General features: G+C 43.6%; 1 protein-coding gene across 3 annotated transcripts; it reads right to left on the bottom strand.

Annotated features, from left to right (window-relative positions):
• Positions 1 to 552: 552 nt before the first annotated feature.
• On the bottom strand, positions 553 to 25,032 carry dact1 (dishevelled-binding antagonist of beta-catenin 1). Of its 3 annotated transcripts, none has more exons than XM_061742960.1 (4): positions 24,609 to 25,032; positions 11,989 to 12,118; positions 9,527 to 9,640; positions 553 to 5,787 (listed from the first exon to the last, which is right to left on the bottom strand). In XM_061742960.1, exons 1-4 carry the CDS (start codon positions 24,873 to 24,875, stop codon positions 3,764 to 3,766), a joined length of 2,535 nt encoding a protein of 844 aa, XP_061598944.1. In that variant the 5' UTR covers positions 24,876 to 25,032; the 3' UTR covers positions 553 to 3,763. The 3 variants fall into 3 exon arrangements, with proteins under 3 accessions (XP_061598944.1, XP_061598945.1, XP_061598946.1); XM_061742961.1 differs by having other exon boundaries at positions 24,630 to 25,032; XM_061742962.1 differs by lacking the exon at positions 9,527 to 9,640.

The raw sequence follows: 25,032 nt of genomic DNA, 5'->3' as shown, positions 1-25,032 counted from the left end.
TTTTTGGTCGAATGAAAGTTTCTCTGAATAATTTTACTCACTTTGGAAGTGTCCTCCATCCTCATGAGTACCCCTCAACAAAGTATTATTAATTAGTATCATAGTTTAACTAGCCAAGCTAAAATAACTAACTTGCAGTAAGTGATGGTTTCAACAGGCCTCCAGTTCTGTTCGTTCCACTCCTTTAGAATATGGGGCTGTGCAGTACTTGGAAAAAGAGGCTTCAAAATCACCCTCCAGGAACCTGTGTGACATCACAGGGAGCATGTCCAGTTCTCGTTATAAACTGTGGTTAAAATGGTACTTTAGCCTGCTCTTCATCACTTTTAGCCACAATATTTCTGCTGCATTTTTTCCTCTCAATCCTGTTGGAGATGTGTGCTGACGTTTTGTTGGCCAGATGTGCGGCTGGTGTGGCTGATATTCAGACCTCACAGACCCATGAGAGCTTAGAAATGTACAGATGTCATGAAGCGAGGCTCAGCAGCAGTGAGGACGCCTCCAGCCTGTCTGAACTCAGTGGAAACAGAAAAACCACAAATGGGGACAAACTCGAGTTAAAGTCCACTTTTAATGAAGCATAAGGGGACAAGCACTGTTACTGGCAAATGGGTACCTTACATAATCAGACATCAGTAACAAGTTGTTTACAGCCGCCGATTTAAACATTTATAAGATCTGAAATAGAGCTGGGTGGTTAAACCTCAGCAGGAGTCAGGTCGACATACTTAAATACAAGTCATTTTATCATCAGAAAAAACACCAGCGAAAACTTAAAACTGCGCAACAGGAAGGCAGAATGTGACAGCAGTGAGAGCTTTGATGACTTCTAAAACTTTGAGTGAACATTCTATATCTGAAAATGTAAATTCTGGATCTGTGGAGACGAGAAGAGACAATGATCCCCGACTTTAACACAGGGATCATCAGGTGTTGAAATTAAATCTTATTTAAATCTTACATTCATTGAAATCCTCCCGTTTGACCTCTGGAGCTGCTGTGAAGTCGAGGACTCACTGAGCGGACGGCCACCGGAAGGCTGTTACATTACTTCAGCCTTCCTTTCTCTAGTACAAATGTAACCACAGAAAAATCTGGTTACAGAAGTCCTGTGACCCTTCAATGAACTCTCCAGTCCACAAAACCTTCAGAGAAAACAGTCTGGTTCAAAAGAACCCATCTTACATCATTGTATATGATAGCCTTGCACCATCCTCCCATCATGCACAACCTGGATCTTCACTGCTCCTGCAGCAGCTCGGACACTCATATTAGAAGACAAACCTTTACAAAAATGTACAAAACTGCTGACTAACTGTAAGTAAAGTAAGAAGTGATCTCATTCATCACTGACAGTTAGCAAACAGTCAAGTGCAACAGTTGTTTTGCATAAAAATCTAATAAAAACCATCTAGTTGGACTTAGTATTAGGCAAATGTAGCAAATATAAAACTTTTTTCAACATGCTATTATTTACTTAAGAATCAAAAAAGGAAAAGTTTAATAATAATTGCTTCCATAGATTTAAGATCTACAGCCAGCTGCTGCTGATCATCATCATGAATGAATTGTTCAGACTTCTAGAAAGGCAGATGTTTTGGCTCTTTGCTGGTCTGGAGCATTCAGGTGTGTGTTAACATAATACTTAGAGGAAAAGACATCAATGGTCATAGAGTAGCAATTGTTACCAGTCTCAAAAGAGTTGTGAAACGTCCCCTGTTTGATGTTCTACAGTGAGAAAGATTATTTACAAGTGGAAAACATTCAAAACAGTAGTTAATCTTCCCAGGAGTAGACGTCCCAGTAGATTTATTGATTTCCCTTCGAGGATTAATAAAGTAGTTTTAATGTCATTTTGGAATGACCTGGTCCAAGTCCAGATGTGAACCTGGTTGAGATGCTGTGGTTGGACCATCAGAGAGATGTGTAGAAGTGAATGTCCAAAAACCTTATTGAATTGAAGCAAGATTGGAAAGAAGAACGGACCAGAACTCCTCCAGAACCATGAAACACTGATGAAGTCAGACAAGAAACATCTACTGAGGATTCCTGCTGCTGAATCACCTGGTATTGCCCACATGGGTATTTCCTTTTTGGGTTCTTTTTTCTTAAATAAATAACAGCATGCTGAAAAAGGTTACACCTTGTTGTTTATCTGAGGTTGTATTTTTCTATGGCCCACTTTAATCAGATTATTTTCATTATACTGTATTGCATTTTTACACACAAAAAAGGTCTGAGACTAAAAGACAGTAAAGAGAGTAAAAGATAGTTTGATTAAAGCTGAGCTTGTGGTTTTTAAGATATTCATGAGACACTGAAGCGAAGTTTCAGCGTGTTTCAGCAGCTGCAGTCATGCTGTAGCCGTCTATCTCTTGGGGAAATTAAGGAAATGTTTTTATAATTTGAAAGATTCTGATGGAGAAACAGGACTTGTTTCCACCGACCTGTAAGCAGGAGATGAAAATAAACCAATAAATCAGATGTTATCCTGGTCTTCACGTTTAAATCAGCTGTGGCTCTGCTTATGCAATTCTGTGAAAATGTGATGGAAACTACGAGGGGGGTCTTGCAACAGATATATTAGACTATACATTGTTTTTTAACAATTAACTTAGATCAGGAGCATCCAAGACAAGAGTTGGGGTTAGGGAGAAGGGTTATGAAACCATCATGTGATGAGGAACAGAAAACAAAGCTGCTGACCGGGTTTGTGAGGTCATGAAAAGGTCACTGCCATGAGTGACCTTGAGCTTCCTCAACCACAGTGTGTTGGTTTCTTTCTGGAAAAACTTTGTAAAGGCAGGAACTACGGCACCAAAATTAAAGTGTAGGTGATTCTTCTTAAACAGTTCCTGTACTGTTAGCCTGACCGGCCACTATGAATCTCTTCAATACAAGGAACCAGCCTCAATCCTGTGGATTAGGCTTCCGTTTCCAGGGGGCAGTGCCAACAGACACAAAAGAACTGCGTCTGGACACCACTGGATAGACAAACAACCAATCAGAGAAAAGAATCACATGATTTAGGCGGAGCTACAACCAGACTAGTTTCAACAAATTCATCCAGGACTGCAGAACACCGCTGAATGACGTGTTGTCTGTTTTACACATCCACTTTACAAAAAGCACTGGACACACCCCCTGTGATGTCATCCACAGGTTTCCGACGAGTGCTTTTGAAGCCTGGTGTGTCAGCTCAATCCCACCAAAACAACATTTGTAACAGGAGGTCCTATGCAAATGTTCACCAGCAACTGCAGCAGATCAGCTGAAGAAGCCAGGGACCACAAAGACCCATTTCAGGACCTGGGGGGCCCACTGCTAGTGAAACGAGGCTTCAAAACACTCTTCAGAAACCCTTGAGTGACATCATTGTCTTGTTCTTCTGATACCATATACAGTAGTACTGTGTTAACCCTTTTATAGGGCAGTTAATAAAACACAGGACATTTCAAAATGTTCAACTCTAGAAGGTCCATTATTAACATTTTCATCACCATAGAATGTAGGTCTACTGAAGTAACCAAATATGGTCATTTGCCCCGTAAAGCATTAAACTTCAATTAAGTTAGCCACATGCTAACCAACAGTGAAGTTGTGTATTTACAAATGATGTGTTTGACAAATGTGTCTCATGTCAGCTCTGGAGACTGCCTGTTGGCCTGCTTCTGGGGTACATGTCTCTGTCCTGGTTTTGTTCCAGGCACAGCAGAAGTGGGCAGGTAAGGCTCGTGCGTCTGCCTCGGTCCTGTCCAGCAGATCAAACGGTGGTCATGAGTTTGAGCGAACCTGATCTGGACCTGAGGATCTTCTTCTTCAGGTTGTAAGAGGCCTTGACCTTGATGGACGTCTTCGTCTGACCTCGAGTCATTTCCTGCTCCATATTTCTGGTCCCAGCTGCTCTCGACTGCCCCCTCCTTCTGCCCAACCCACCAGCTCCACCTCCCATGCTCTCCTGAGTATCACTGGTGGAGGTACTCTCCTCCACGTACTCCTCGCTCGACTCACAATCGCCAAAGCAGTTTGTAGTGTAGTTGGACTTTTCGTCCTCGCTGGTGTCCACGATGGTGGAGTGAAAGAGGGATACACACTCGGCCGAATACTCCGAGTCACTTCCAGCAACACAAGCGTAGGGGCTGCCCTGCTGACCTCTGGGGGACGGCTTCAGGTCGGCTGCAGAGCTCCTCATCAGCTCCTTCTTCTGGTGCCGCTGCACACGCTTAAGTGCCTTGTCAGGTGGGATTTCCATGGTAACATGTAACCATCTGTAATCATTCCTTTTGTGCTTTGGCTTAGCAACAACCACCACCTGATCATGTCCATGGTTATGGTTTTGATGGTGTCGATGGTGGCGGTTTCCATGATTATGATGCTTGGATGTACATGCTTGCACACTGCTGAGCTTTGATACAGCAGGTTTGTCTTGGACTTGGTCCTCAGGAAGGGATGTCAAGTCCCTTTTTGAGGAAGTACCTCTCCTGGGTACCTTAATTGGGGCGGTGCTCCCATCTTCCAGGGACCTAAACTTTTTGTGGGATGTATCCATTTTTTCTAAAGGTGGCTCATTCAGCTCAGAGGTGCCCTTCATCTTGGTAGACTTCATGTTCTTGCTGCTACCCTTGTGGAGTTTGACACTATGCTGCTTAGTAGGGTAGAACCTGCCATTAACCATCCATCCTCTTTCTCTTCGTCTTCTTCCCTTCAGATTCTGAGAGGAGGACTCCAGACTAGAGGGATCCACCAATGACTTTTTGTCCTTCTCTATTGAGCTGGTTTGGAGACTCTTGGGGCTATTTTTGGAAGAACCAGACCGAGTTTTGACTTCTGGGAGTAATTTATGGAGCAATTCTGGGTCAGTGGGGTAACATGGCTGATCTTGAGTGTAGGGGATATGGGCACGCCTGCCTGGTTCCTTAAAGTCTTTGAGAGGAACTGCAACAGGCACAGAGTGAGGAACAGCCGCTTTGGACCTCCTGCTCATGAGACTGTGGGTGTTTGTATTGATGTCCCTGTTGGTGGCAGGATTGCTGTTTTGTGTGCCACAACTTCTGCTGTAAGTGCCAGAGCCACCAGGAGAGCTGGATTCACTCTTGCTGAAGCCAGTATTGAGACCAGTTTCCATCACTTCAATATCACCAGGGAAATCCTGCTCCTCAAAGTTGCTCTTAGTGAAACACTGTTTCTGAATGGATGGAATAGCAACTTCCTCCGCTAACATTCCTTCACCAGGCCAGGTGGGTCTCACGGCTGACCCTTTACTGGGACCAAAGACCTGCCTCACACTGGGACTGGGCTGCCACATGGTGGTTTTTGAATGTTCCACACTGATGTTGGTCCTGGGTCTGCTAGTCCTGAATGGAAGGGTCCTCCGTTGCAGAAGACTATAGATGTAGGTGTCCATGTGCTTGAGGGAGAGGCTTTTAGGGGAATAAGAAGAGGAGGAGGTACTCCAAGAGGAGCTGTGAGATCCAACAGGTGCCAAAACAGAGGGTTGTGGTGTGAGAGCTTCAACACCAGCCTCTCCTCTGCCAGGACTCCCACAGAAGGTCTTCAGGAAGGCGGGGCTTTGGACCACCAGGGCAGACAGCGGGTTTGGGAAGCCACTTCTGCTCAACAAACTGCAGGGATGTTTACACTGCAAGTCAGAGGAAACCACTGAAGATGCAGCATCTGCTGGTGGTGGATGAGAAGCTGAGAATGAACCCCAAACTGCACCAGAGGAAAAGGAGTCATCACAAAGTCCTCCAACCAGAACATCCCCGTCCAAACAGTTGGCCAGCTCCTCTGGGAACAGAAAGAACATACAATTAAACATTTACAATCAACAACTAGTAAGCGGATTCTCACAGAACAAAAGTGCTCACGCACAGAAGTCAATACCGCCTCTTTAACCCAATGTTTTTGGAGAAAATACATAATTATCACCTGATTGTAGTGTGTCTTAGTATCTGGCAAACTTTTTTTCACTGCACTATTTATCTAACAAAAATGAAGTCAAGGAGAAGAAAATCATGTGAGTTATACTTGTGCTTCAGGTCGTTGAGATTTTTGGACGTTCGCTTCTACATATCTCTCTGAAGTCCACCAGAGCATCTCGGTCAGGTTCAGGTCTGGACTTGGACCAGGTCATTCCAAACCTGGATTATTTTATTTTTCATCATTCTGAAGTAAATCTACTGTTGTGTTTGGGATTATTTCCTGTTATATGACCTATTTTCAGCCAGTCTTCAGCTGTCAGACAAATGTCCTCACAATTGTCTTTAGAAGTATCTGGTCTACAGAGGAGTTCATGGTCCACTCAATGATTGACAGGTGTCTAGGTCCAGACCATCATCCCTCCACCTCTGTGCTTGACAGTGGGTCTCAGGTGTTTTCCAAACATGGTTCTGGACATTAAGACCAAACATCTCCACTTTGGTCTCATCTGTCCAGAGATAATTGTTCCAGAAGTCTGCTGGTTTGTTCAGATGCAGTTTTGTGAACGTCACTCGTGCTCCCATGTTTTTATTAGACATAAGAGGTTTTCTCCCAGAAACTATTTCAAACAAATTGTATTGGTTCAGTCTTTTTCTGATTGTGTTGTCATGGACTTTAACATTAAACATGGTCAGTGAGGCCAGTAACTCTGAGATGGAGCTGTTGGATTTGGGGGGGATACATTTTTATGGTCATCCACTACTGGGAAGATTGACAAATGTCTGGAATGTTTCCCACTTGTGAATAATCTTTGTAGAAGGTTGAACTCCAGACAGTTTGCAAATGGTTTTAGAACCACCTCCAGAGCATTGTTGATGTCTTTCCGTCTTGGCGTTGTGGTAACCATCAACTGAATCCTCAAGACCAGCAAAAAGATAAAACATTATGGTTTTATAGAGGCCTGTACATCTGCTGATGATCAGTTCATTAATGATGACGATTAGCAGCACCTTGATGCAACTTCTCTCTTAAAATTCAAGTTAAAAGTGATGCTCTTTATTCTCAAAGGGAAATTAAGTCTCTTCAGAGTCATTGTAGAGGTGCATTGCTGTGAGCAGAAAGGATCTCCTGTAGCTGCCTCTGTTGCAGCAGATCTGAAAAAGCCTCTGACTGAACACACTCTGTTGGGATGAGGATGCTCAGAGTTGTCAACAATCTTCTTCATTTTATGAGTATCCTCCTTTGTACAGTCATCTCCAGAGGTTCTAGAGATCCCAGAACTGAACTAGCCTTCTTTATCAGTTTGTCCAGTTTCTTTTAGTCACTGGTTCTGATGCTGCTCCCCAACAGATGACTAACTAACAGATGTGACTGAACTCTCCACAACAGACTGGTAGAAGATGTTCAAAATCTTGCTGCAAACACCGAAGGACCTAAACTTCCTCAAAAGTAAAATCTGTTCTGTCCTTTCTTATAAACAGTATCAGCGTTGCAACCCCAGTCCAGTCTGTTGTCCAGGTGAACAACAAGGTAATTATACTCCTCCATCACCTCCACTTATTCTCCCATGATGGAAAAACTATCCGACTTCATCCTGGTTTCCTAAAACCATAAACATCTACTTTGTCTTGTTCACATTCAAGATGAGATGATTGTTCCCACCATGACAGAAACAGTCCACCAGTTCTCTGTCCTCAGTCTCTGGTCCAGAACCATCTGAGTGTTTCTGCAGACGACAGGACTCTGACTTGTACTGGAGGTCTGAGGGGTATAGTGTGAAGAAGAGGGGGGAGAGTACAGTTCCCTGTGGTGCTCCAGTGCTGCTGACCACCTGGTCAGACACACAACCATTCAGTCTTACAAACTGTGGTAGTCAGTAATCCAGGAAGGAAGCAGTATGGGGTACTTGTCCACATGCCTTTTTTTCTTTTTTTCTTTCATTTTTGCAAAGCCAATGAGGGTACAGTGGTGTTCATTATATGCTGTTCATCTGAGGTTGTATTTATATAAGATCTGGTATGATCACATGATTTGCAGTTTTTTCTTTCCTTTGCACTATTTTTTTTATCTTATATTTTTTTTATATATTTTGTATCTTTTTCATCTCCACTGCAATGTATATATTGTCCATATTTTGTAATTATATATATATCTTTTACTTTTTTTACCTTTTTACCCCCTTCCCCGCATGCGTGTGTGTGTGTGTGTGTGTATGTTAAGTGTACTGCTGCTAACACGTGAGTTTCCCCATTGAGGGAGTAATAAAGGATTATCTTATCTTATCTTATATAATTGTTTCTACATAAAAACAGAATTAAAATGAAAGGTTATAACTTTTCCACATGACTATAGACAGTCTAGTTGGATCTGAGGTTTATTTCAGGCTGTTATATTTCCTAATATTAACTACCAGCAGGAAGTTCAATGAGGGTTTCCAGGCAGTGATGGTCTGATGAAATGGTGGACTGTGGAAAGATCACAAATTGGCAAATGGAAAGTTCTCTTAAGTGGAGACCGTGTGCTGTTCAGCTCTCTGTCCCTGGACTGGAAATTAGATTATTAGGAGCTTGTCATAGTTTCGCAGAAAAACCCTGCTTGTGAGTTTGTGCTGCCTGAGACCAAGCGGCTACTTCAGGCTCACTAGCCAGACACAAACTAGGAACGGAAGAAAACTGCAACTCCTCTACTGACCACTAGGGTCTGGATCTAGACCTGCAGTTCCTCTACTGACCAGTAGAGTCTAAATGCAGGTATTAAACCAGGTGTCGCCAACCCTGGTCCTCAAGAGCTACTGTCCTGCATGTTTTAGATGTTTTACTGCATTAACACACCTGATTCTACTTAATGGTCATCGTCAGCTTGTCATCAAGGTCTAAACAACTCACTGTCGGGGGTTGTGTTAATGCAGGGAAACATCTAAAACATGACAGGACAATAGCTCTCGAGGACCAGGACCTAACAGAACATAATCATTCTGAAATTTAAACTTATGCTGTGCTGTTAAAGAGATGAGACTGGTTCTGGATTGGTCTGGAAGGTCCTGGGTTGGTCTAGAAAGGTTCAGGGGTTAAGGACTTAAGGATAACCAGAACTAACCAAAAGTTACCAGCTGGACTGCCTCGAGATCGTCAGGTTCTACCTCTGGCAGCAGCTGGATCTTCTGGTCCAGAGACCTTTACCTCAGATCATTTCGGGACCTCACAAATGGACCAACCAGACCACTAGCCAACATTGCATAGGTTCTGATAAACTGGGAGCACCCACCTGACCTAGCAACTGTGCTCTAACTGCAGTCATTGACCAGCTAGCAACCAAGCAGCCAACTGGAGTCGGCCCATGGTCGCTGCCACTGGGCAGCTGCTAAAATCTGACAGATATGAGCATGTTTGGACAGATTTGATCGGAATGAATGCAAGGTAATAGTTAGCATCAAAGGTTAGCACAAGCTAAGCCAGCCAAGCTAAACTAGCTAATTTGCAGTGACTAAACTGAGGTGGACGTGTTAAAGCCAGCCTCTGGAGTGGAGTCAGTTGCTGCCAATGCAAAGCTGTGCAGTAAGATGAAAGAGAGGCTTCAGAGAGAGAGGTGAGACCATGGTGGGGCATACCTGTGGATGGAAAGTGTCTATCAGCATCAGCCGCTGAGCAGAAACACTCACTGAAGACCGAATGAGACGAGTTTGAAAGTGAGCCAGACGCCCCATCGCTCAGGTCGAAGAAACCTGGAGGAGACAGGAAGTGAAGAGCTGCTAGAATGGATCAGAGGGAGACAGATGGACTCAGCTGTCCACAAAGAGTTTGATCCTGTCACGACCCACTACAGAGACACTGAGCTGACAGTTTTCAGCATTTAAGGTTATCAGATCACTTCCTAAAGGCAGTGGACTGGATCTACGTAACTAGGTTCTGGAGCTAACCTGGACTACCATATATCTCTGGATCTCTTTGGTGACCTAGTATGGCCAGTCAATCCGTTCAGAGAAAATTCTCTGGTGAATTGGGTCTGGTACCCTTCATAGTCTGAGCCATTCCCACCAGCACAGAACGCACTGAACCGGTCACAACAAGGATGTTCTCCAGCCTGCACTCTTTCAGACTGGCTAACTTTGTTCAGACACCACTGGGACCCAGCTCCGAGGAGCACAGAGCACCTGGAGGCAGCTGTCATTACCCGAAGGTCGGCTTAAGGTCCGGCTGGACATCGATCAAAGCTTCCCCAGTCTTTGTTTCAGCTCAGCGGCACTCGTTTCAAAGATAGGTTAGCCAGACTATACTAGTTAACTTATAACTGAGCTGAGGTGCGTGTTTTTCCATGAGCCTCCAGGCCTGCCAGTTCTGCCCATATGCCCACTTTTTAATTAATCAGGGTTGTGTGGTGCTATTCCTGCCAATATGGTGCTGTTCAGAGAGATGAAAACGGCTTCAAGTTCTCTTCAGAAAGCTCTGAGGGACGTCCCAGGGGGTTACTCCAGTTATCCAACATCCAGGAGTGTCTTATGTTGACACTAGTCAGGTTATAGCTCTGCATACATCACATGATTCCTATCTGTGATTGGTTGGATGTCTATCCAGTGGTTTCCAGATGCAGTTTCCTCTGCATCTGTTGATAATGCCTCCTTGAATCCCAAGTCCAGTCCAGAGGAACCAGACTTGTTTTTTGCAAGAGGAACAAAGTTAGGATAGCTGACCGGGTTGCTACTGATCAACCTTCTGGTCTCAAAGAGAAACTACTAGCAGGGGCCAACTGGGACCCGTGGTCGCTCGGCCTGCCAATGTTGATGGTATTGAGCTGAGCCATGGTTAACTGGAGCTCCTGCTTAGGTAGGCATCATCCTCAGACTCTTCTAGACCGACCCAAAGCCAGTCACAGCCGCCAATCAGAAGACCACAGTCCTTGTTCCATATAACTTTATCTGATGAGCCACATTAAAACCCACCCCTTGTTTTTCTGTGTTGGACGTTGATTTCCAGCAGGCGGTACCATCAGACACGGAACGATTTGCCTTTCGATGCCATTGGACAGACATCCAACCATTCAGAGAAAGGCTGCATGTGATGGCAGCTATCTTGGTTGCTGGTTGTCACCAAGCACCAACCATCTAACTTCCGGACTGAGGCTCATGGGGAACTAAGTTTCGTTGTAGATCCTTGTGTGACTGATAGAGGGTGGCTGCAAAAGTGAGTTTACATTGACTTACATGTTCAAATGTCCAACTTTAGAGCAGAAATAAACATATTTACAGTCTGGTTCAAAAAAAGGTTTTGGTCTCAATCGTTTGATTTCACATCCATGACAACCCTGAGGGGGGTGCATTTTTTTTTGTACCAGGTCAGGACAGTTTATGTAAATCAATAAATGTATTTCTAATATGATGGATTGACAGCCGGCTCAGCCAATCGCTAGCAGTTATCACTTACTCATCTGTTACCATCATGCTGCCATGCTTAGCGGAGCAACCAGCGGTTTGTATTAACCCAGCGTGGGCTAAATGTAACAGTCATTTTTATCTCACCACGGAGAACATGTTAAACAATATATCCTGCTGTAAACATCCATCAGTTCTGACGTTTTTTTGGCGGGTTCAGCTGAACGAGCTGATAGCCAGTTAACTTTGATTCACATACAGCGGGCATGTTCCGCCAGCTTCACGGGTAACGTGACTGCGCCCCACACAAAAAGAGGCTTCAAAAACACTCTTAAAAATAAACGTGCCATGTGAGCTCCATTGTTTTTTACATTGTATAAAGCCCCCCCACCCTGTACTGAACTGGATTAACCTGTGATTGGTTCAGTACATTCTGTACAGTTGTGAATGAGTATGTCTGGCCAGGTGCCCCGTTTTTTGTGGAGCATCGTTTGATTTTCATCAGTTTACTTCTTATTTTATATTAAGGCACTTTACAATTTTTGAAAAATGCAATATAAACAAACGTGACAAAAAAGTTCAATAAATTATGATTAAACATGATGATCATCTGGATCATAAAAGGTTACACCAGCATCTTGCTAAACTTCCAGTTTCCCCTTTAAGAGTATTTCTTGTTCGCAGGGAAACAGAAAAAGTCTCACCTGAGCTCGGCCGGCTGTCCGTCTCCAGTGGGTCATGTGACACTTCACTGTCCAATCGCAAGTCATTGATCTGCTGGTCCAGCTCCTGTAGTTGGCCGAGCAGACTGGCATCTTTCCTCCTCAGACAGCTCTGGAAACAAAAAACACTGGTTTACTCCTCTCATCTCTACATGAGGAACCTGAGTCAATGTTGCATTTACATCCTATTTTCTTCACCCTCAAAATTATCAATCTTTCTGAAATTCTATTCATTAAGCCTACCGACATATCTGAGTCAGACCATCGAGACTCCCAACAGGTCTCAGCTGGACTAGTGAGCCTGCAAAGCAGAGATGTATCCAGATGTGCACAACTGGTTCTCAACAGGCCCACTGCAGACTGTACTGAGGGCTCTTTATCACAGCGGTCTTCATCATTGTTTAAGAACTCATTTGATCACACAGCAACTCATCAAAGCCAGACTGGAGGGTGAAGATCTGAAATGTGAGGATGAGTCTGTCCTTTGGTCTGATGAAACCGAGAAGGAGCCGTTTGGAAACGTGGCTGCTGCTTTTGTTCAGTGAAAGGTCTTCAACTAAAACAGAAGATCCATCAGTGAAACATGGTGTTGGGAGCTGTGTCTTCAGAACCTTGTTTTAGGTGACTATGGAATCATGAAGATTATGTTGATATTTTCACAAGAAATCACTGCTGGGTTTTCCAGCAAGACAATAACCCAAAACATGCTTCGAAGTTTAACCAAAACTTTGAAGGACACTAAAATCACAGTCCTGGATCAACCCTTTCAGACCCGAGATCTCAGTCCTGTTAAGAACCTCTGGAAGGAGCATCAGCTTTATGTCCATACTGAGAAACCACCAACTGGAAAAACTGGAACAAGTATCCATGGAAGAATGGACTCAAGGCCCCTAAGACACATGAACCCGACTCTTGTCAGCTGGAGGTCACAAAGGGAACTATTGATCATTTATTATCAGAACGCCAATCCTTTTGGCTTCGGCTTTTTCTTTTCTCATACACATCAGTAAAATATCTTAAATTTAGTTTATTGGTCTTTTAGAGACACACCAACTATCAACACCTTTGGTTGGTTATTTTCATTGAAAACAGTTTTATTTTATTTCATTGACGGGGTTATAATTTTGACTTTAACTGCATATGTAGTTTAGTACAGAATGACGTCGCTCTAGTGGCAGCCTGTCCTTGTACCCTCCCTGCATCTTCTAGCGTTCCTACGCAGCTATCTTCTGATGAAACATATTCATCCAGACTGGTTTGGATCCTGTTCTGCTTATAGGATCTCTGCAGGAGGTTCAAGTACTTTTAAATAGCTGTTAGAACAACTGACGACATTTCTGGCAACAGAAAACTGGATACATGTAGGATGAAGCAGATGGAGAACATGGATTTAAAAAAAATCTGACTTGAAATGTTTGAACTGTAATTGTAATGGAACCATACTGAAATTATTCAGAGATAAAACTGGAATGATCCTGGAAATGTCCTGGAATCATACAGGAATCATCCTGGGATCATAGTGAATCATCCTTGAATAGTGCTAAAATCATGTTGGAATCATACTTGAATAATCTTGGAACTGTCCTGGAATGACCAGCGAGTCTGCTGGACGAGCAGCGATGCTGCTGAAAAGTCAGAGCATGTTTGACTGGAAGCTGATTTTTCAATGTTTCCAAAACTGATGAAATTTAGGGAGAAATGATTGTGCAGTTAATGTATTAATGTTTTTACTTTTTTTTTCATCTGTTAAATAGAGTTACTATTTTGTACTGAATCTTATTTCAGTATGTCAGAATATTTGTCTGAAGTGAAGCATTTCAATATCAGATCAAATTCTCTGGAAGACAAAAACCTGCATGACCAACGTTTTGTAAGTCGTGACTGGATTGTTGTGCAGGGCTCTGAAGGTTACGAGCTGATAAATCCAATAAGTGTGATCAAATCAAATTGATCAGCTCCACATTCTACAGCAAGATTCGTGGTCTGGACCAACCCCTCCCCCAAAGAAATGGAAAACATGTGGGTTATGCAGCGCTGCTGGAAGGTCATGTGCCACATTCCAGCAGCTGAGCTGCAGCGCACGCACGCACACACACACACACACACACACACACACGCACACACCATGGCTGCTGATCACCAACACATGATTGTTAAACTCACACACAGAAACACCACTCTGATACCTTACCTTACATGGAAATGCCACTTCAGGCATGTGTGTGTGTGTGTGCGCGCGTGTGTGTGAGTGTGTGTGTGCCTCTTGTTTTGACAACCCTTCTCGCTTGGACAGACAGTTATAGTCCGGACTGAATGGTATCACTGCCACATGACGACGGCGTTGAGCTCAAAGAGATGAGGGGACACGGGGGTGAATACTCTGACAGTTCAGCCAAGACATAAGAGATTTCATCAAAAGAAGACAAAAAAACAAGTGGAGGGTTGAATTGTTGAATTTACATCTTTTTCCGTTTTATTTTTGTTCGCATCAAAGTAGTTTATCTCTATCCATCATTGCAAGCCTCCACCTTACGTGCCTCCATATGTACGGTCGGGCTGATGAGCAGGTGCTCCGCAGACTCCCTGGTTCTTCCAGTGGAAGGGCAGAGGAAGCATCCTTATAAGGTGTGTTTCCACGTACCACTGTGCTAGTTTGTACGAGTGGCGTTGCTGCAGTACGACGTCATCGGCGGTCGCAGCGACCCGAGCAGATCTGACTACCTGAGAACTGCTAATCGGGATTTCTAAATCACGTTCAGCAATCTCACATGAACATAAATCATGTGACCACAATTCATAAGCATTTGGACCAGAGACATTGTTTTACGCTGCTGGATGTTTGTGAAAAGCAAACAATGCGCATTACAGCCACCTTGTGGCTATTTTCTCATACAAAAGGTTCTTGTGTGGCCCTGCAGCGTAATGGAGACACGCCGGCTGAAGGGGCCGAGGAGACGGTCGGCCCTGTTAGAGGTTCCTGGCTGGCAGGTTCACCCTTAGCTCCAGCTAGTGTAAACACACCTTTGCTAGCTAAGGCACTAGGGCGGGTGCTCTCTGCAATATATTTCCAACAAGCCAGATAAGTGTGGCTTTAAATGAATATGCGAGCAAAGTCATCTGGTCTCATCCACAACTTGCTGCTGTATCACGGGGTGTTCACATTCTTCACTGTCGTCCTCAGTGAATAGGAACAGACTTGGAGCCAAAAGGGTGACAACGCTTTCCAAAAACATAAAAGAGCCTCAGCTGTCTGCTGTCTGCTGTAATAACTACTTCCCAAGTTTCAACTTGGTCAACAAGTTGCACACCTCCTTCAATATCAGGCGCATTGGTACTGTAGAACCAAACCAGACCGGTGGAGCTCCACTGATGCCAGACCAAGACCTGATAAAGATCGGCCGTGGAGCCTGTGATTACAGGTCTGCTGAGGGGTGATTGCAGTAAAATGGTTTGATACTTCCTGTGCCCTTAAAGAGGTCCTAATCCCTGAAGGAAGGTCCATGAGGTGAGACTGAGGTTACATCCACATTAATATGTTTTCATTTTCAAACATAAATCTTTTGTTAGGATTGTACCAGCAGTTCACACAACTCCAGCAGAACTCGGCTTTGATGTACTGTAGTGTGTAAACACAACTGTTAGTGTCTAATGTGGACGGATGTCAAAAATACTTTAGATCAAGCAGCAGAATTCCCACTTCTGGGTTTAAGTCAACGAGGAGCTAAGAAAAGTTGCAGTTCCCCCACTGACCTCCAGGGCTGGCTTTGAACTGGTTGAGGCTACACGCCACTTTTTAGCCCGCCTATAGTGGATAGTAGAGGAACTGCACCTTTTCTTTCTCTGGTTAGCTTCAGCTTGGAAGTTAAAATAGTGCTTGCATAGTACAAGGAAACAGAGGCTTCACGGTACTCTTAAACAGTGTTGGGAATAACGTCGTTAAAAGTAGTGGCGTTACGAAAAATCATCTAACTAATTACTATTTCAAACGTTACAACGCCGTTACCGTTACTGACAGTGAAATGCGGCGCGTTATTATACGCTGACATAATATCTAATTGCTGTTATCTGACCTGACTCAGTCTGAGTGAGTCAGGTTGAGGTGAGTCAAGTGAGTCACGTTTGAAATAGTAATTAGTTAGATTACCCATTACTGGGAAAAAATAATGCCATTAGTAATTCAGGTTAAAAAATGTAATTCTCATTAAATTATGGAATCATTTTTCAAAATGTTTCAAAATATGCCTATTTATGGAAAAATATGTAATATTTGAGTTACATAAAAGCTTGTTATTTGTTTTCTTCCTAATTGTCCTTGTGGTCAAGAACCCCCAACACAAAAATGGTTTAGCCGCTGATCAAAATTTGATGTTATCATTTAATTCAACCATTAGAATGGTCAAAATGTCCGGTCAGCACAAGTCCGGTGCTCAGAAAAGAAGAGAAAAGAGAAGAAGAGAAGAAGAAAATAGAGGCCTCAGAGATTCTCTACACAGATATTTTAAAAAGGGTGAAGCTGGAATTAATAAAGTCAGCGTAGAGCAAGGTAAGAAACAGTGCAGCCAACGTTTACCAACCTTGTAACTTAACCTAACTGGCTAGCTCTAATGTTAACGTCCATTAGCTTGTATAAAAACCTGAAAAGCAGAGGGAGAGGAGAGGAAGAGGGAGAAGGAGAGATCTGGTGCTGCAGCTCTGAAGTGGCTCCTCTGCTTCTTCAAGTCACAATAATGAAATAAAAAACAGCATCACATCATAATCGTTAACGTTGACTCCATCCTTTTTCCCAGGTTATGTCCCAAGTGCAATTTCTTTTCCAAAAGTGCAACATCTTATTTGCATTTATCTGCTTTGCCTGTAGTGTGCTAAGAGTGTTAGTCGTGCGCTGTCCCATCGAGAGGTGATTTACTCAGCAGCGGGTTTTGTCCACTGATTTAAGTGATGACGACTAAAGGCACTGTGTGTCTGATGTAACAGCAGCACTTTCCTGGAAATCGAACACGCAGTTGGGTTTCTAACAGGTGTCTACAGGCTGAGTGTGTCTCTGACATGTCCCTGCTTCCACAGAAGAACACGCCTCCATAAAACCTGCTCATGTGAAGAAACCGTTCACTGCACAGGTCAGAGTTTCCTGATTCTAAACACGGAAACCTTCTGGTCCAGATTTGGACACAATGACATCCATAATCTGAGTGACTGAAGGGGATCTTCAGACATGAATCTTCACTGAACCATAAACCCAATTCAGGATCATAAAACTCTTCTCACTTCGACCGAGGAAACATGCAGCTGCAGTTTCACGACGTTCCTGTCAGACGGTTCAGCCGCGAGCTGTCAGCAGCTGAAAGTGGATCTGCAGCGCTTGGAGAAGCCGCGGCATCTCCATGTGTTTCTGCTCTGAGCGGGCGGTTGCTCGGTGCAGGAGTGGGCGGAGGACTGCAGCTGCAGGGCAGATGTTCGGGAAGCCTCTCCAATCACAAACACAACCAGGAAACAGTTTTGTCCTAAAGATACGGGGAGTGGTAGCCTAGTGGCTACAGAGGTGGGCTCAGGTAGAGAATGGCAACCGAGGTAAAGCACTTTAAGCAAGGCCCTTAACTCTAGCTCAGGGGTCGGCAACCCAAAATGTTGAAAGAGCCATATTGGACCAAAAACACAAAAAACTAATATGTCTAGAGCCGCAAAAAATGAAAAGTGTTGTATAAGCCTTAGAATGAAGACAAATGGCGAAAGGTGAAATGTCGAGAAAAAAGTCGAAATGTCGAGAAAAAAGTCGAAATGTTGAGAAAAAAGTTGAAATGTTGAGAAAAAAGTCGAAATGTCGAGATTAATGTTGAAGTACAATCTCGAAGAAAAAAGTCGAAATGTCGAGAAAAGTCGAAATCTCGAGAAAAAAGTCAAAATGTCAAGATTAAAAAAGGAAAGGAAAAAGGAAGAAAAAAAGAGAAAAAAAGAAGAAGAAAGGAAAAAAAAGAAAAAAAAGGACAAAAAAGAAAAAAAGAAGAAAAGAGAAAAAAGAAAAAAGAAGAAAAAATGGGAAAAAAGGTCAAACATTTTTGAAAAAGCTCCAGGGAGCCACTAGGGCGGCCCTAAAGAGCCGCATGCGGCTCTAGAGCCGCGGGTTGCCGACCCCTGCTCTCCCGGTGCAGCCCTAGTCCAACTAGTGACAGGTTAAGAGCAGAGAACTAATTTCAGTGTTTTTCGTGAGATGTAAACTGACAAATAAAGATCATTATTATTATTATTATTATTATTATTATTATTATTATTATTATTATTATTATTATTATTATTATTATTATTATTATTATTATTATTATTATAATAATAAGCAGATCTGGGAGCAGAGTTCTTTACCAGAACTCAACTGAACCTGACTGCCTGCCAGCTCCAGCAGATGGTTTAACTGAGTCAGATCCATCATGATAGGTGGTGCTGATTCCAGGCTGTGAGGACGGGACTTCCAGCTGATCCCCCCTTCACAACAGATAACTGGGTTTAGCTTTTAAGAACAACGGTGAACTGGAAACACTAAAGCCGTATTAATAGCACTACATATCAACGTGCTCCACACGTTCGGGACCAGCTTCCTGGTTGTCATTAGGTTCATTTACATCAGCCAGGAGTCAGACGGCATAAACCTGCCAGGGAACCTCTAACCGGGCCTTCCTCATCCAGGGTGTCTCCATTACAATGTAGCGCCACACAACAACTGAACAAATAACACAGCTGACTATGTGATGGCAGTAATGTGCATGTTTTGTTGTTAGCAGACAGCCAGCAGGATACAAGGAGACAAAAAAGAATATTACAGCAAAAGAATAAAGAGAAGAAGAAACACGTAAAGAATGGATGCTGGTGTTCTGGTTTTTGTTTTCTTTAAACATGCACCGTGGTTGTAGTTGAGATGTAAAGAAAACAGTGGGACGTCTTGACAACAGATCTGATGTGAGCTGGAGACGATAAATGTGGAGCATCACAGTACCGTAACTTTAACTGACATTACAGAGATCTATATTTTTACTCAGCTTGAATACAACAAGGGAGGAATAGTAGCAAGAAGTACACTGAAGGAAATACCGTGCTACCGAGCAATCACAGTTCTCATCCACGTCAACCGGACATGTAGCTGCACTTCTGAAAAGGTAAGGCTAAATCATTTGTCACAGCTTTGCACACAAACAACTTAGCTTCTCCTTCTTGTCTGTACAAACCAGACCTGCAGTCCCGCTACCGACCACTAGGGTCCAGATCCACCTACATTACCAGATTCTCCGTGTTTATTCCTACAGTTTAGCAGGTTGCCTGTCGTTTTTACATGAACTGACACAGGGTGGGTGTTAAGCTGGCCCTGGCAATAACTCGCCTCCTAGGGGTCACTTCATCATGGATCAGGTCTGATGGGTCCACAAGCTCCTTATCCTCAGAACCGAGGATGTCATAAATCAGAATATTACGGGAACCTCAATATCCAGCTGGCTACTCAAATAACAGAAACGATATTCAGGTCAAGACTCATTAACAAGTTGAAGAACTTGAGAAAGAAGAAGGAAGTAGCAGAGGAAGACTGGACTGGTTTGAAGACCATGACCCAGCTCAAGGATGTAACCCTGTAATGGGAACTATTTCAACAGATTCTAGTTGCAGTATTGTAATTGACCCACACAGGATTCAGTCCATCTTTAAACATGTGTGTACTAAAAGAATCCACTGGCCCTTATGGCATCTCTGTGCTGTTATTAAAGACATGTGCAGATCAACTCACTCCACTTTGGTGCCCCATCGTCCGACGCTCTGTGGATTCCCAGACTGTCCCTGCTCTCTGGAAAACAGCCACAATAGTTGCTGTTGCTAGGAAACGATGTCCAGCTGATAACAATAACTTCAGACCTGCGGCCCTCACTTCAATCGTCATTAAAAGCTTTGATAAGTTCATGTTTTCTATCCTTGAAGCAGAGGTTCATTTGGCAATGACCTGCACCAGTTTGCCTATAGCCAGGGGAGAGGTACTGATGATCCACAGTACCACCCACTTCCCTCTCAAGACATTTTTTTATTGATTTTAGTTCATCTTTTCATTCACTTCAACCCCATCTCCTCATCTCAAAGCTGAGGCAGATGAGTGTCAATCCTTTTTTAATTAAATGGTCATTTTCATTTTTAACCAACAGAAGTCAGCAGGTAAGAATCAACAAAGCCCTCTCACCCTCTCGTCCCGCAGGGTTGTGTCAGTTCTCCCATCCTTTTTACTCTTTACACAAATGAATGCACTAACAGGTACCCCGGGAACCTTTTATTTTTACATTGTCTGACGACACCACCATTTTTAGTCTCCTGCACAGAGACTCAAGCCCTTAAGCTTACTTTTCTGAAGTAGAGCATTTTGTGAAATGCTCTACATCATCACATTCTGAACATCCAAAAAACTAAAAAGATGGTGTTAGATCCAAGATTGAATGCCTCCTGCCTCCTCGTCTATACTCAGCTTCAGGCACCAGGGACGCAATAACACCCCTTACACTTACACTAACGTCATTAAATGCGAGTTCTTCATCCAGGGAGAGTAACAGGGTCTGATCTTAAAATAATTACTGAGTTAAGCTCCAGCCTATTTTCAATCCCCATCTGCTTCTCTCCAGTAGGGTCCAGAGAAGCCCCTGGTCTGGAAGATTCAGGAAATGATGATGGTTGTTCAGCTGGAGCAGCTTTGGAAGCTACATGCACCCTCAGAAGAAAACTGCTAACCAGAAGTGGACAAGCTCCGTCTGTCCCACTGGTCCTCCTAAACCACCTCCACCAGTGTTGACGTAAAGACTTGCTCTGTAACTTCAGATTCAATTCAATTAAAAAGTACTTCATTAATCCCCTGAAGGGAAGTTAATTGGATGAGCTTTATAGACAACCAGTTAAAAGTTTCCTCATTCACTTGAATGGGGAAGTGTGTCTAAACTTAGTAGTATACAGCCATGTGCAATCGTCCCCACCTCTGCTGGTCCTCTGGTTTTTCTGTAAAACCATCATTTAAAAAGAATTAAGGATTAAAGGAGGGGGTTATCATTTCTGTAACAGCCTCAATTGTTTTCATTCTTCATGATGAAGTCATCGGTTGAGTTGCTTTGTCATCTCTAAACCTTTAATCCTTTCATTCCAGTCTTATAAAACCAAAGGTTTATTATTTGGTCTTGTTTTTGTTCCCTGATAAATATGATTTTTGTTTCTGAGGACATCTGGAGACGTCCCGCTCTCCTCCCGAGGTCAGACAGGAGTCATCTGACGATCTGACGATCTGACGATCTGAGGCTCAAGTAGTGGTTTGAACAAACATGTGAGAGATGTGTGTGTTCATCGTCTCTGAGCTTCAGGAACGTCACTGCGTCACACCTCTGAACAAAAACACCCCCAAACATCTGCACACACACTCGTATGTGAGGCGTCAGTCTTCCAGGAGAAACTGAAACCAGCTGTCTGGAATTCAGGACGGACACACACACGCACACACACACACACACTTGTGTGGGTGGATATCTAAAATCTGAGGTCAGTGAACCTCACAGCATCCTCTCGAGTCGGGGGGGGCACCAGATCAGACAGAAAAACTCATAAAAGACCCAACATGAACTTCCTGAACGTTAGCCGAACACAGGACCTTCTGAGAGACAATGAGGACATTATTGTCCTTCTGCAGAGAACTGGATCTGATTAAAAAGAGAAGGTCTCTTCATGAACACACACAACTGTTAAATAATCCCTCCGATCATATACGGCTCATTACAGTTTATGATTCTTCTGAACATTTTCTAAGCTCTTTCCAAAACTTTGACTGTGAGTGTGAAAGATTCTCCATTGATCTGGGGAGACCTGAGTTAACAAAGATGACGGAAGGTCTGAACTGTGAATCTTGTGTCCTAAAACTGACTTAACCTCCTCGCCGAAAGAGGGAGCCTCTGAGCTACAAACTGAAAAATTCCTTTGTGCTGCTTTCAATCAAGTGATTAGCTGGATGCAATCAAGGAGCGACATCCAGACCTGCAGTTCCTCCACTGACCACCAGGGTCTGGATCCAACAGCGAATTAAGGTGCGGGTATGGTTCTGCGTCACACACACGCAGAGCACACGGCGCACCCGTGGTGCCGTCACGAATCGTTCAGAGTTCTCCGTCTCTCCGTTTGGTCGCGGTGCAGTACCCCCCGCGGCCACTAGTTAGCGATCTTTTTCTGAATGGTTTATCCGACTTTTTCCGGTCACAGTAAATCAAAGAAATAAGGACAACTATTGTGCAAAAAACAAAAACAAAAAAAATCACATATAAACGAAGAAAAAAGCCCTGGAAGTTCACTACTGATTCAAACCGGAAACCGGAAATGCTTCGCTTTCAAACGAACCAATCACAGCCCTCTCGGTCTCCGTGTGGACGGCGTCTCCTCGACGCGTAGTTACAATTTTCGGGAGGTGCACGTCACTGACGGCGCATGTGACGGCGTGTCCTCTGCGTGTACAAAAACCACACGCCGTAGACACGGCGTCGTTTTGACGCAGAAGCATAATTCAGCCTTTAATCGCCACTGACAATGTTCAACTTTACAGCAAAAATAAACATATTTACAGTCTGGTACAAAAACGGTTTAAGTCTCTATTGTTAGATTTCACATCCATGACAAGTGTACTGGGGAATGTTTATGTTCCTAGTCAGGTGAAATTATATTAAATTACAAATGCATGTTTTTTTGATTGACAGCTGGAACAGCCAACAGCCAGCTGTCATCAGTTTATCTGGATAGCACTGCCTTGACTTCTGAGCTGTGAATAAGGGGTAAAGGGCTGTTAACCAGGACTCCAGATCATCAGCTTCTACCTCTGGCAGCAGCTGGATCCTCTGGTCCAGAGACCTTCACCTCGGATCACTTCAGGACCTTCCAGGTTGACTAACTGGACCAATCTAAAACAGCCAACTGTGACTGACATAAGGTGGAGGTGTCCCTGAAGCCCAGAACAAGCTGCTACAAACACTTCAACTTCACACATTCATCCCATTATCCCCCTTCAAAAATACACTCCCAACATTCATCTGTGATCATTGCACATGTTTGTAACTCTTCCAGACCAGTGCTACCACTTTTTATTCATATTTTGTATGTGTTGTGTGTTCTTTATATATCCTGTTTGATTATTTGTTTCACTGTGATTGTATGTGCTTGACTCTTTGTGCTGCTTCTTGGTCGTCATTGTAAATGAGAAACTGTTCTCAATTGACTTGGTTAAATAAAGGTTAAATAAATAAATAAAAATGCTACAAGAAAGAAGCTGAAGCCTCTGGTTGACAATATAATGGGACGTGTCCTGTTCCTCTACAGTCGACTGATTAAATCAAACTGTCATAACTGTCTTAAAGTAAAAGGAGACAGGACAGAAATAACTGGGAACAAAGGAAAAGGGAAAGTATCTCGACTCCAGAGGTGTGACGATAAGAACCAAGTGAGACGTGTGAGTTTGAGTCAGAGCCGAGCTTCAGCAGACACATCAAGGCAGGAACTGGATCAGCTTTTGATCAGCTCAACCACATGAGGCTGATTCAGCCCTCATCTCCAGCAGACTGACCTCCAGCTCTCCTGTCTGGCTTCCAGCTGCTGCTCACATGCAATAAACTTCCTGTTGACATTTGGATTTCTCCTCTGTTTCATTGCAGTTTCTGCTGCATCTTTTACTGTCTTTTATTGTTTGTTTTTCCGATTTATTATGTTTTTATTTTCTGTTGTTTTCATGTTGTTCATAGATTTTATTCCTGTTTCAACTATTTCTAATGGCATGTAGCCAGAGGTGTCAAGTAACAAAGTACAAATACTTTGTTACCTTACTTAAGTAGAAATTTTGGTTATCTATACTTCACTGGAGTAATTATTTTTCAGACGACTTTTTACTTTTACTCCTTACATTTTCACGCAATTATCTGTACTTTTTACTCCTTACATTTTAAAAACAGCCTCGTTACTCTATTTCATTTCGGCCTTTAAAAAAAAAACTATCCAGTTAAATTGCGCCATCCAGATAGAGTGAATTAGGTTGTGGTTGTGGCACAGATGTTCTTGTCCAGTTTTGTTCTTACATCAGATTCCTGCAACTAAACTTGGATGTACATTCCAATAAAGGTTAGGATAAATGATAACATGCCTCTGAAGTTTGACTTTTTGCACCATTACAATAGGCAACTAGTCATCATATCTTCTGCTCTCTGAAACACATGTTAATGCTCAATAGTACACATATATGGTTCTTTAATATATTTGCATTATACTAAGATGCATTCATTTCAATGACTTTTGTCCTTAATGGCTTTTTTCCCCCATTACATTACTTTTACTTTTATACTTTAAGTAGTTTTGAAACCAGTACTTTTATACTTTTACTTGAGTAAAAAACTTGAGTTGATACTTCAACTTCTACAGGAGTATTTTTAAACTCTAGTATCTATACTTCTACCTGAGTAATGAATGTGAATACTTTTGACACCTCTGGCAGAAGTAAATCTCATCTCTATTTAAAACGTGCTGAGATGTGAGCCTCCAGCAGATTCCTACGTGCTGAGGTCTGTCCTCCGTGGACCATCTACCTGTGTGCAGGTGAGACCTACCAGCTGTCTCCGCAGCTGCAGCAGCGTCTCCCCCCGCGGCTCCGGCTCCAGCGCCGCCCGCACCAGCGCCTCCTGCCGCCGCCGCAGCTTCTCCAGCTCCTCCAGCCCCGACACGGCGGCGTCCAGCCGCTCCCGGGCGGACCTGGCGGGGTCCGGGTCACCGGCGGGCCGGTCCCCGTCCCGGTCCCGGCCGCAGCCCTCTGCCAGCGGCATCCCCTCCGGCGGACTGTGGGGTCCCGGAGACATCAGGGTCCGGAGCCCAGAACCATGGTGGACAGTCCGGGAGAAAACACCTGCAGCCGACAGCTACCTGCATGAAGCAGAACCCCAACCCAGGAAGAAACTGGACCCGCCTCGGATCCCGACCTCTGGAGCCCCGGGATCAGCTGGTGGTCCCACGGTC

The sequence above is a fragment of the Cololabis saira genome, chromosome 16 (genome assembly GCF_033807715.1).
Source record: "Cololabis saira isolate AMF1-May2022 chromosome 16, fColSai1.1, whole genome shotgun sequence".
Taxonomy (NCBI): domain Eukaryota; kingdom Metazoa; phylum Chordata; class Actinopteri; order Beloniformes; family Belonidae; genus Cololabis; species Cololabis saira.
The sequence above is the reverse complement of the archived record's forward strand: the minus strand, read 5'-3'. Positions and strand labels throughout refer to the sequence as shown.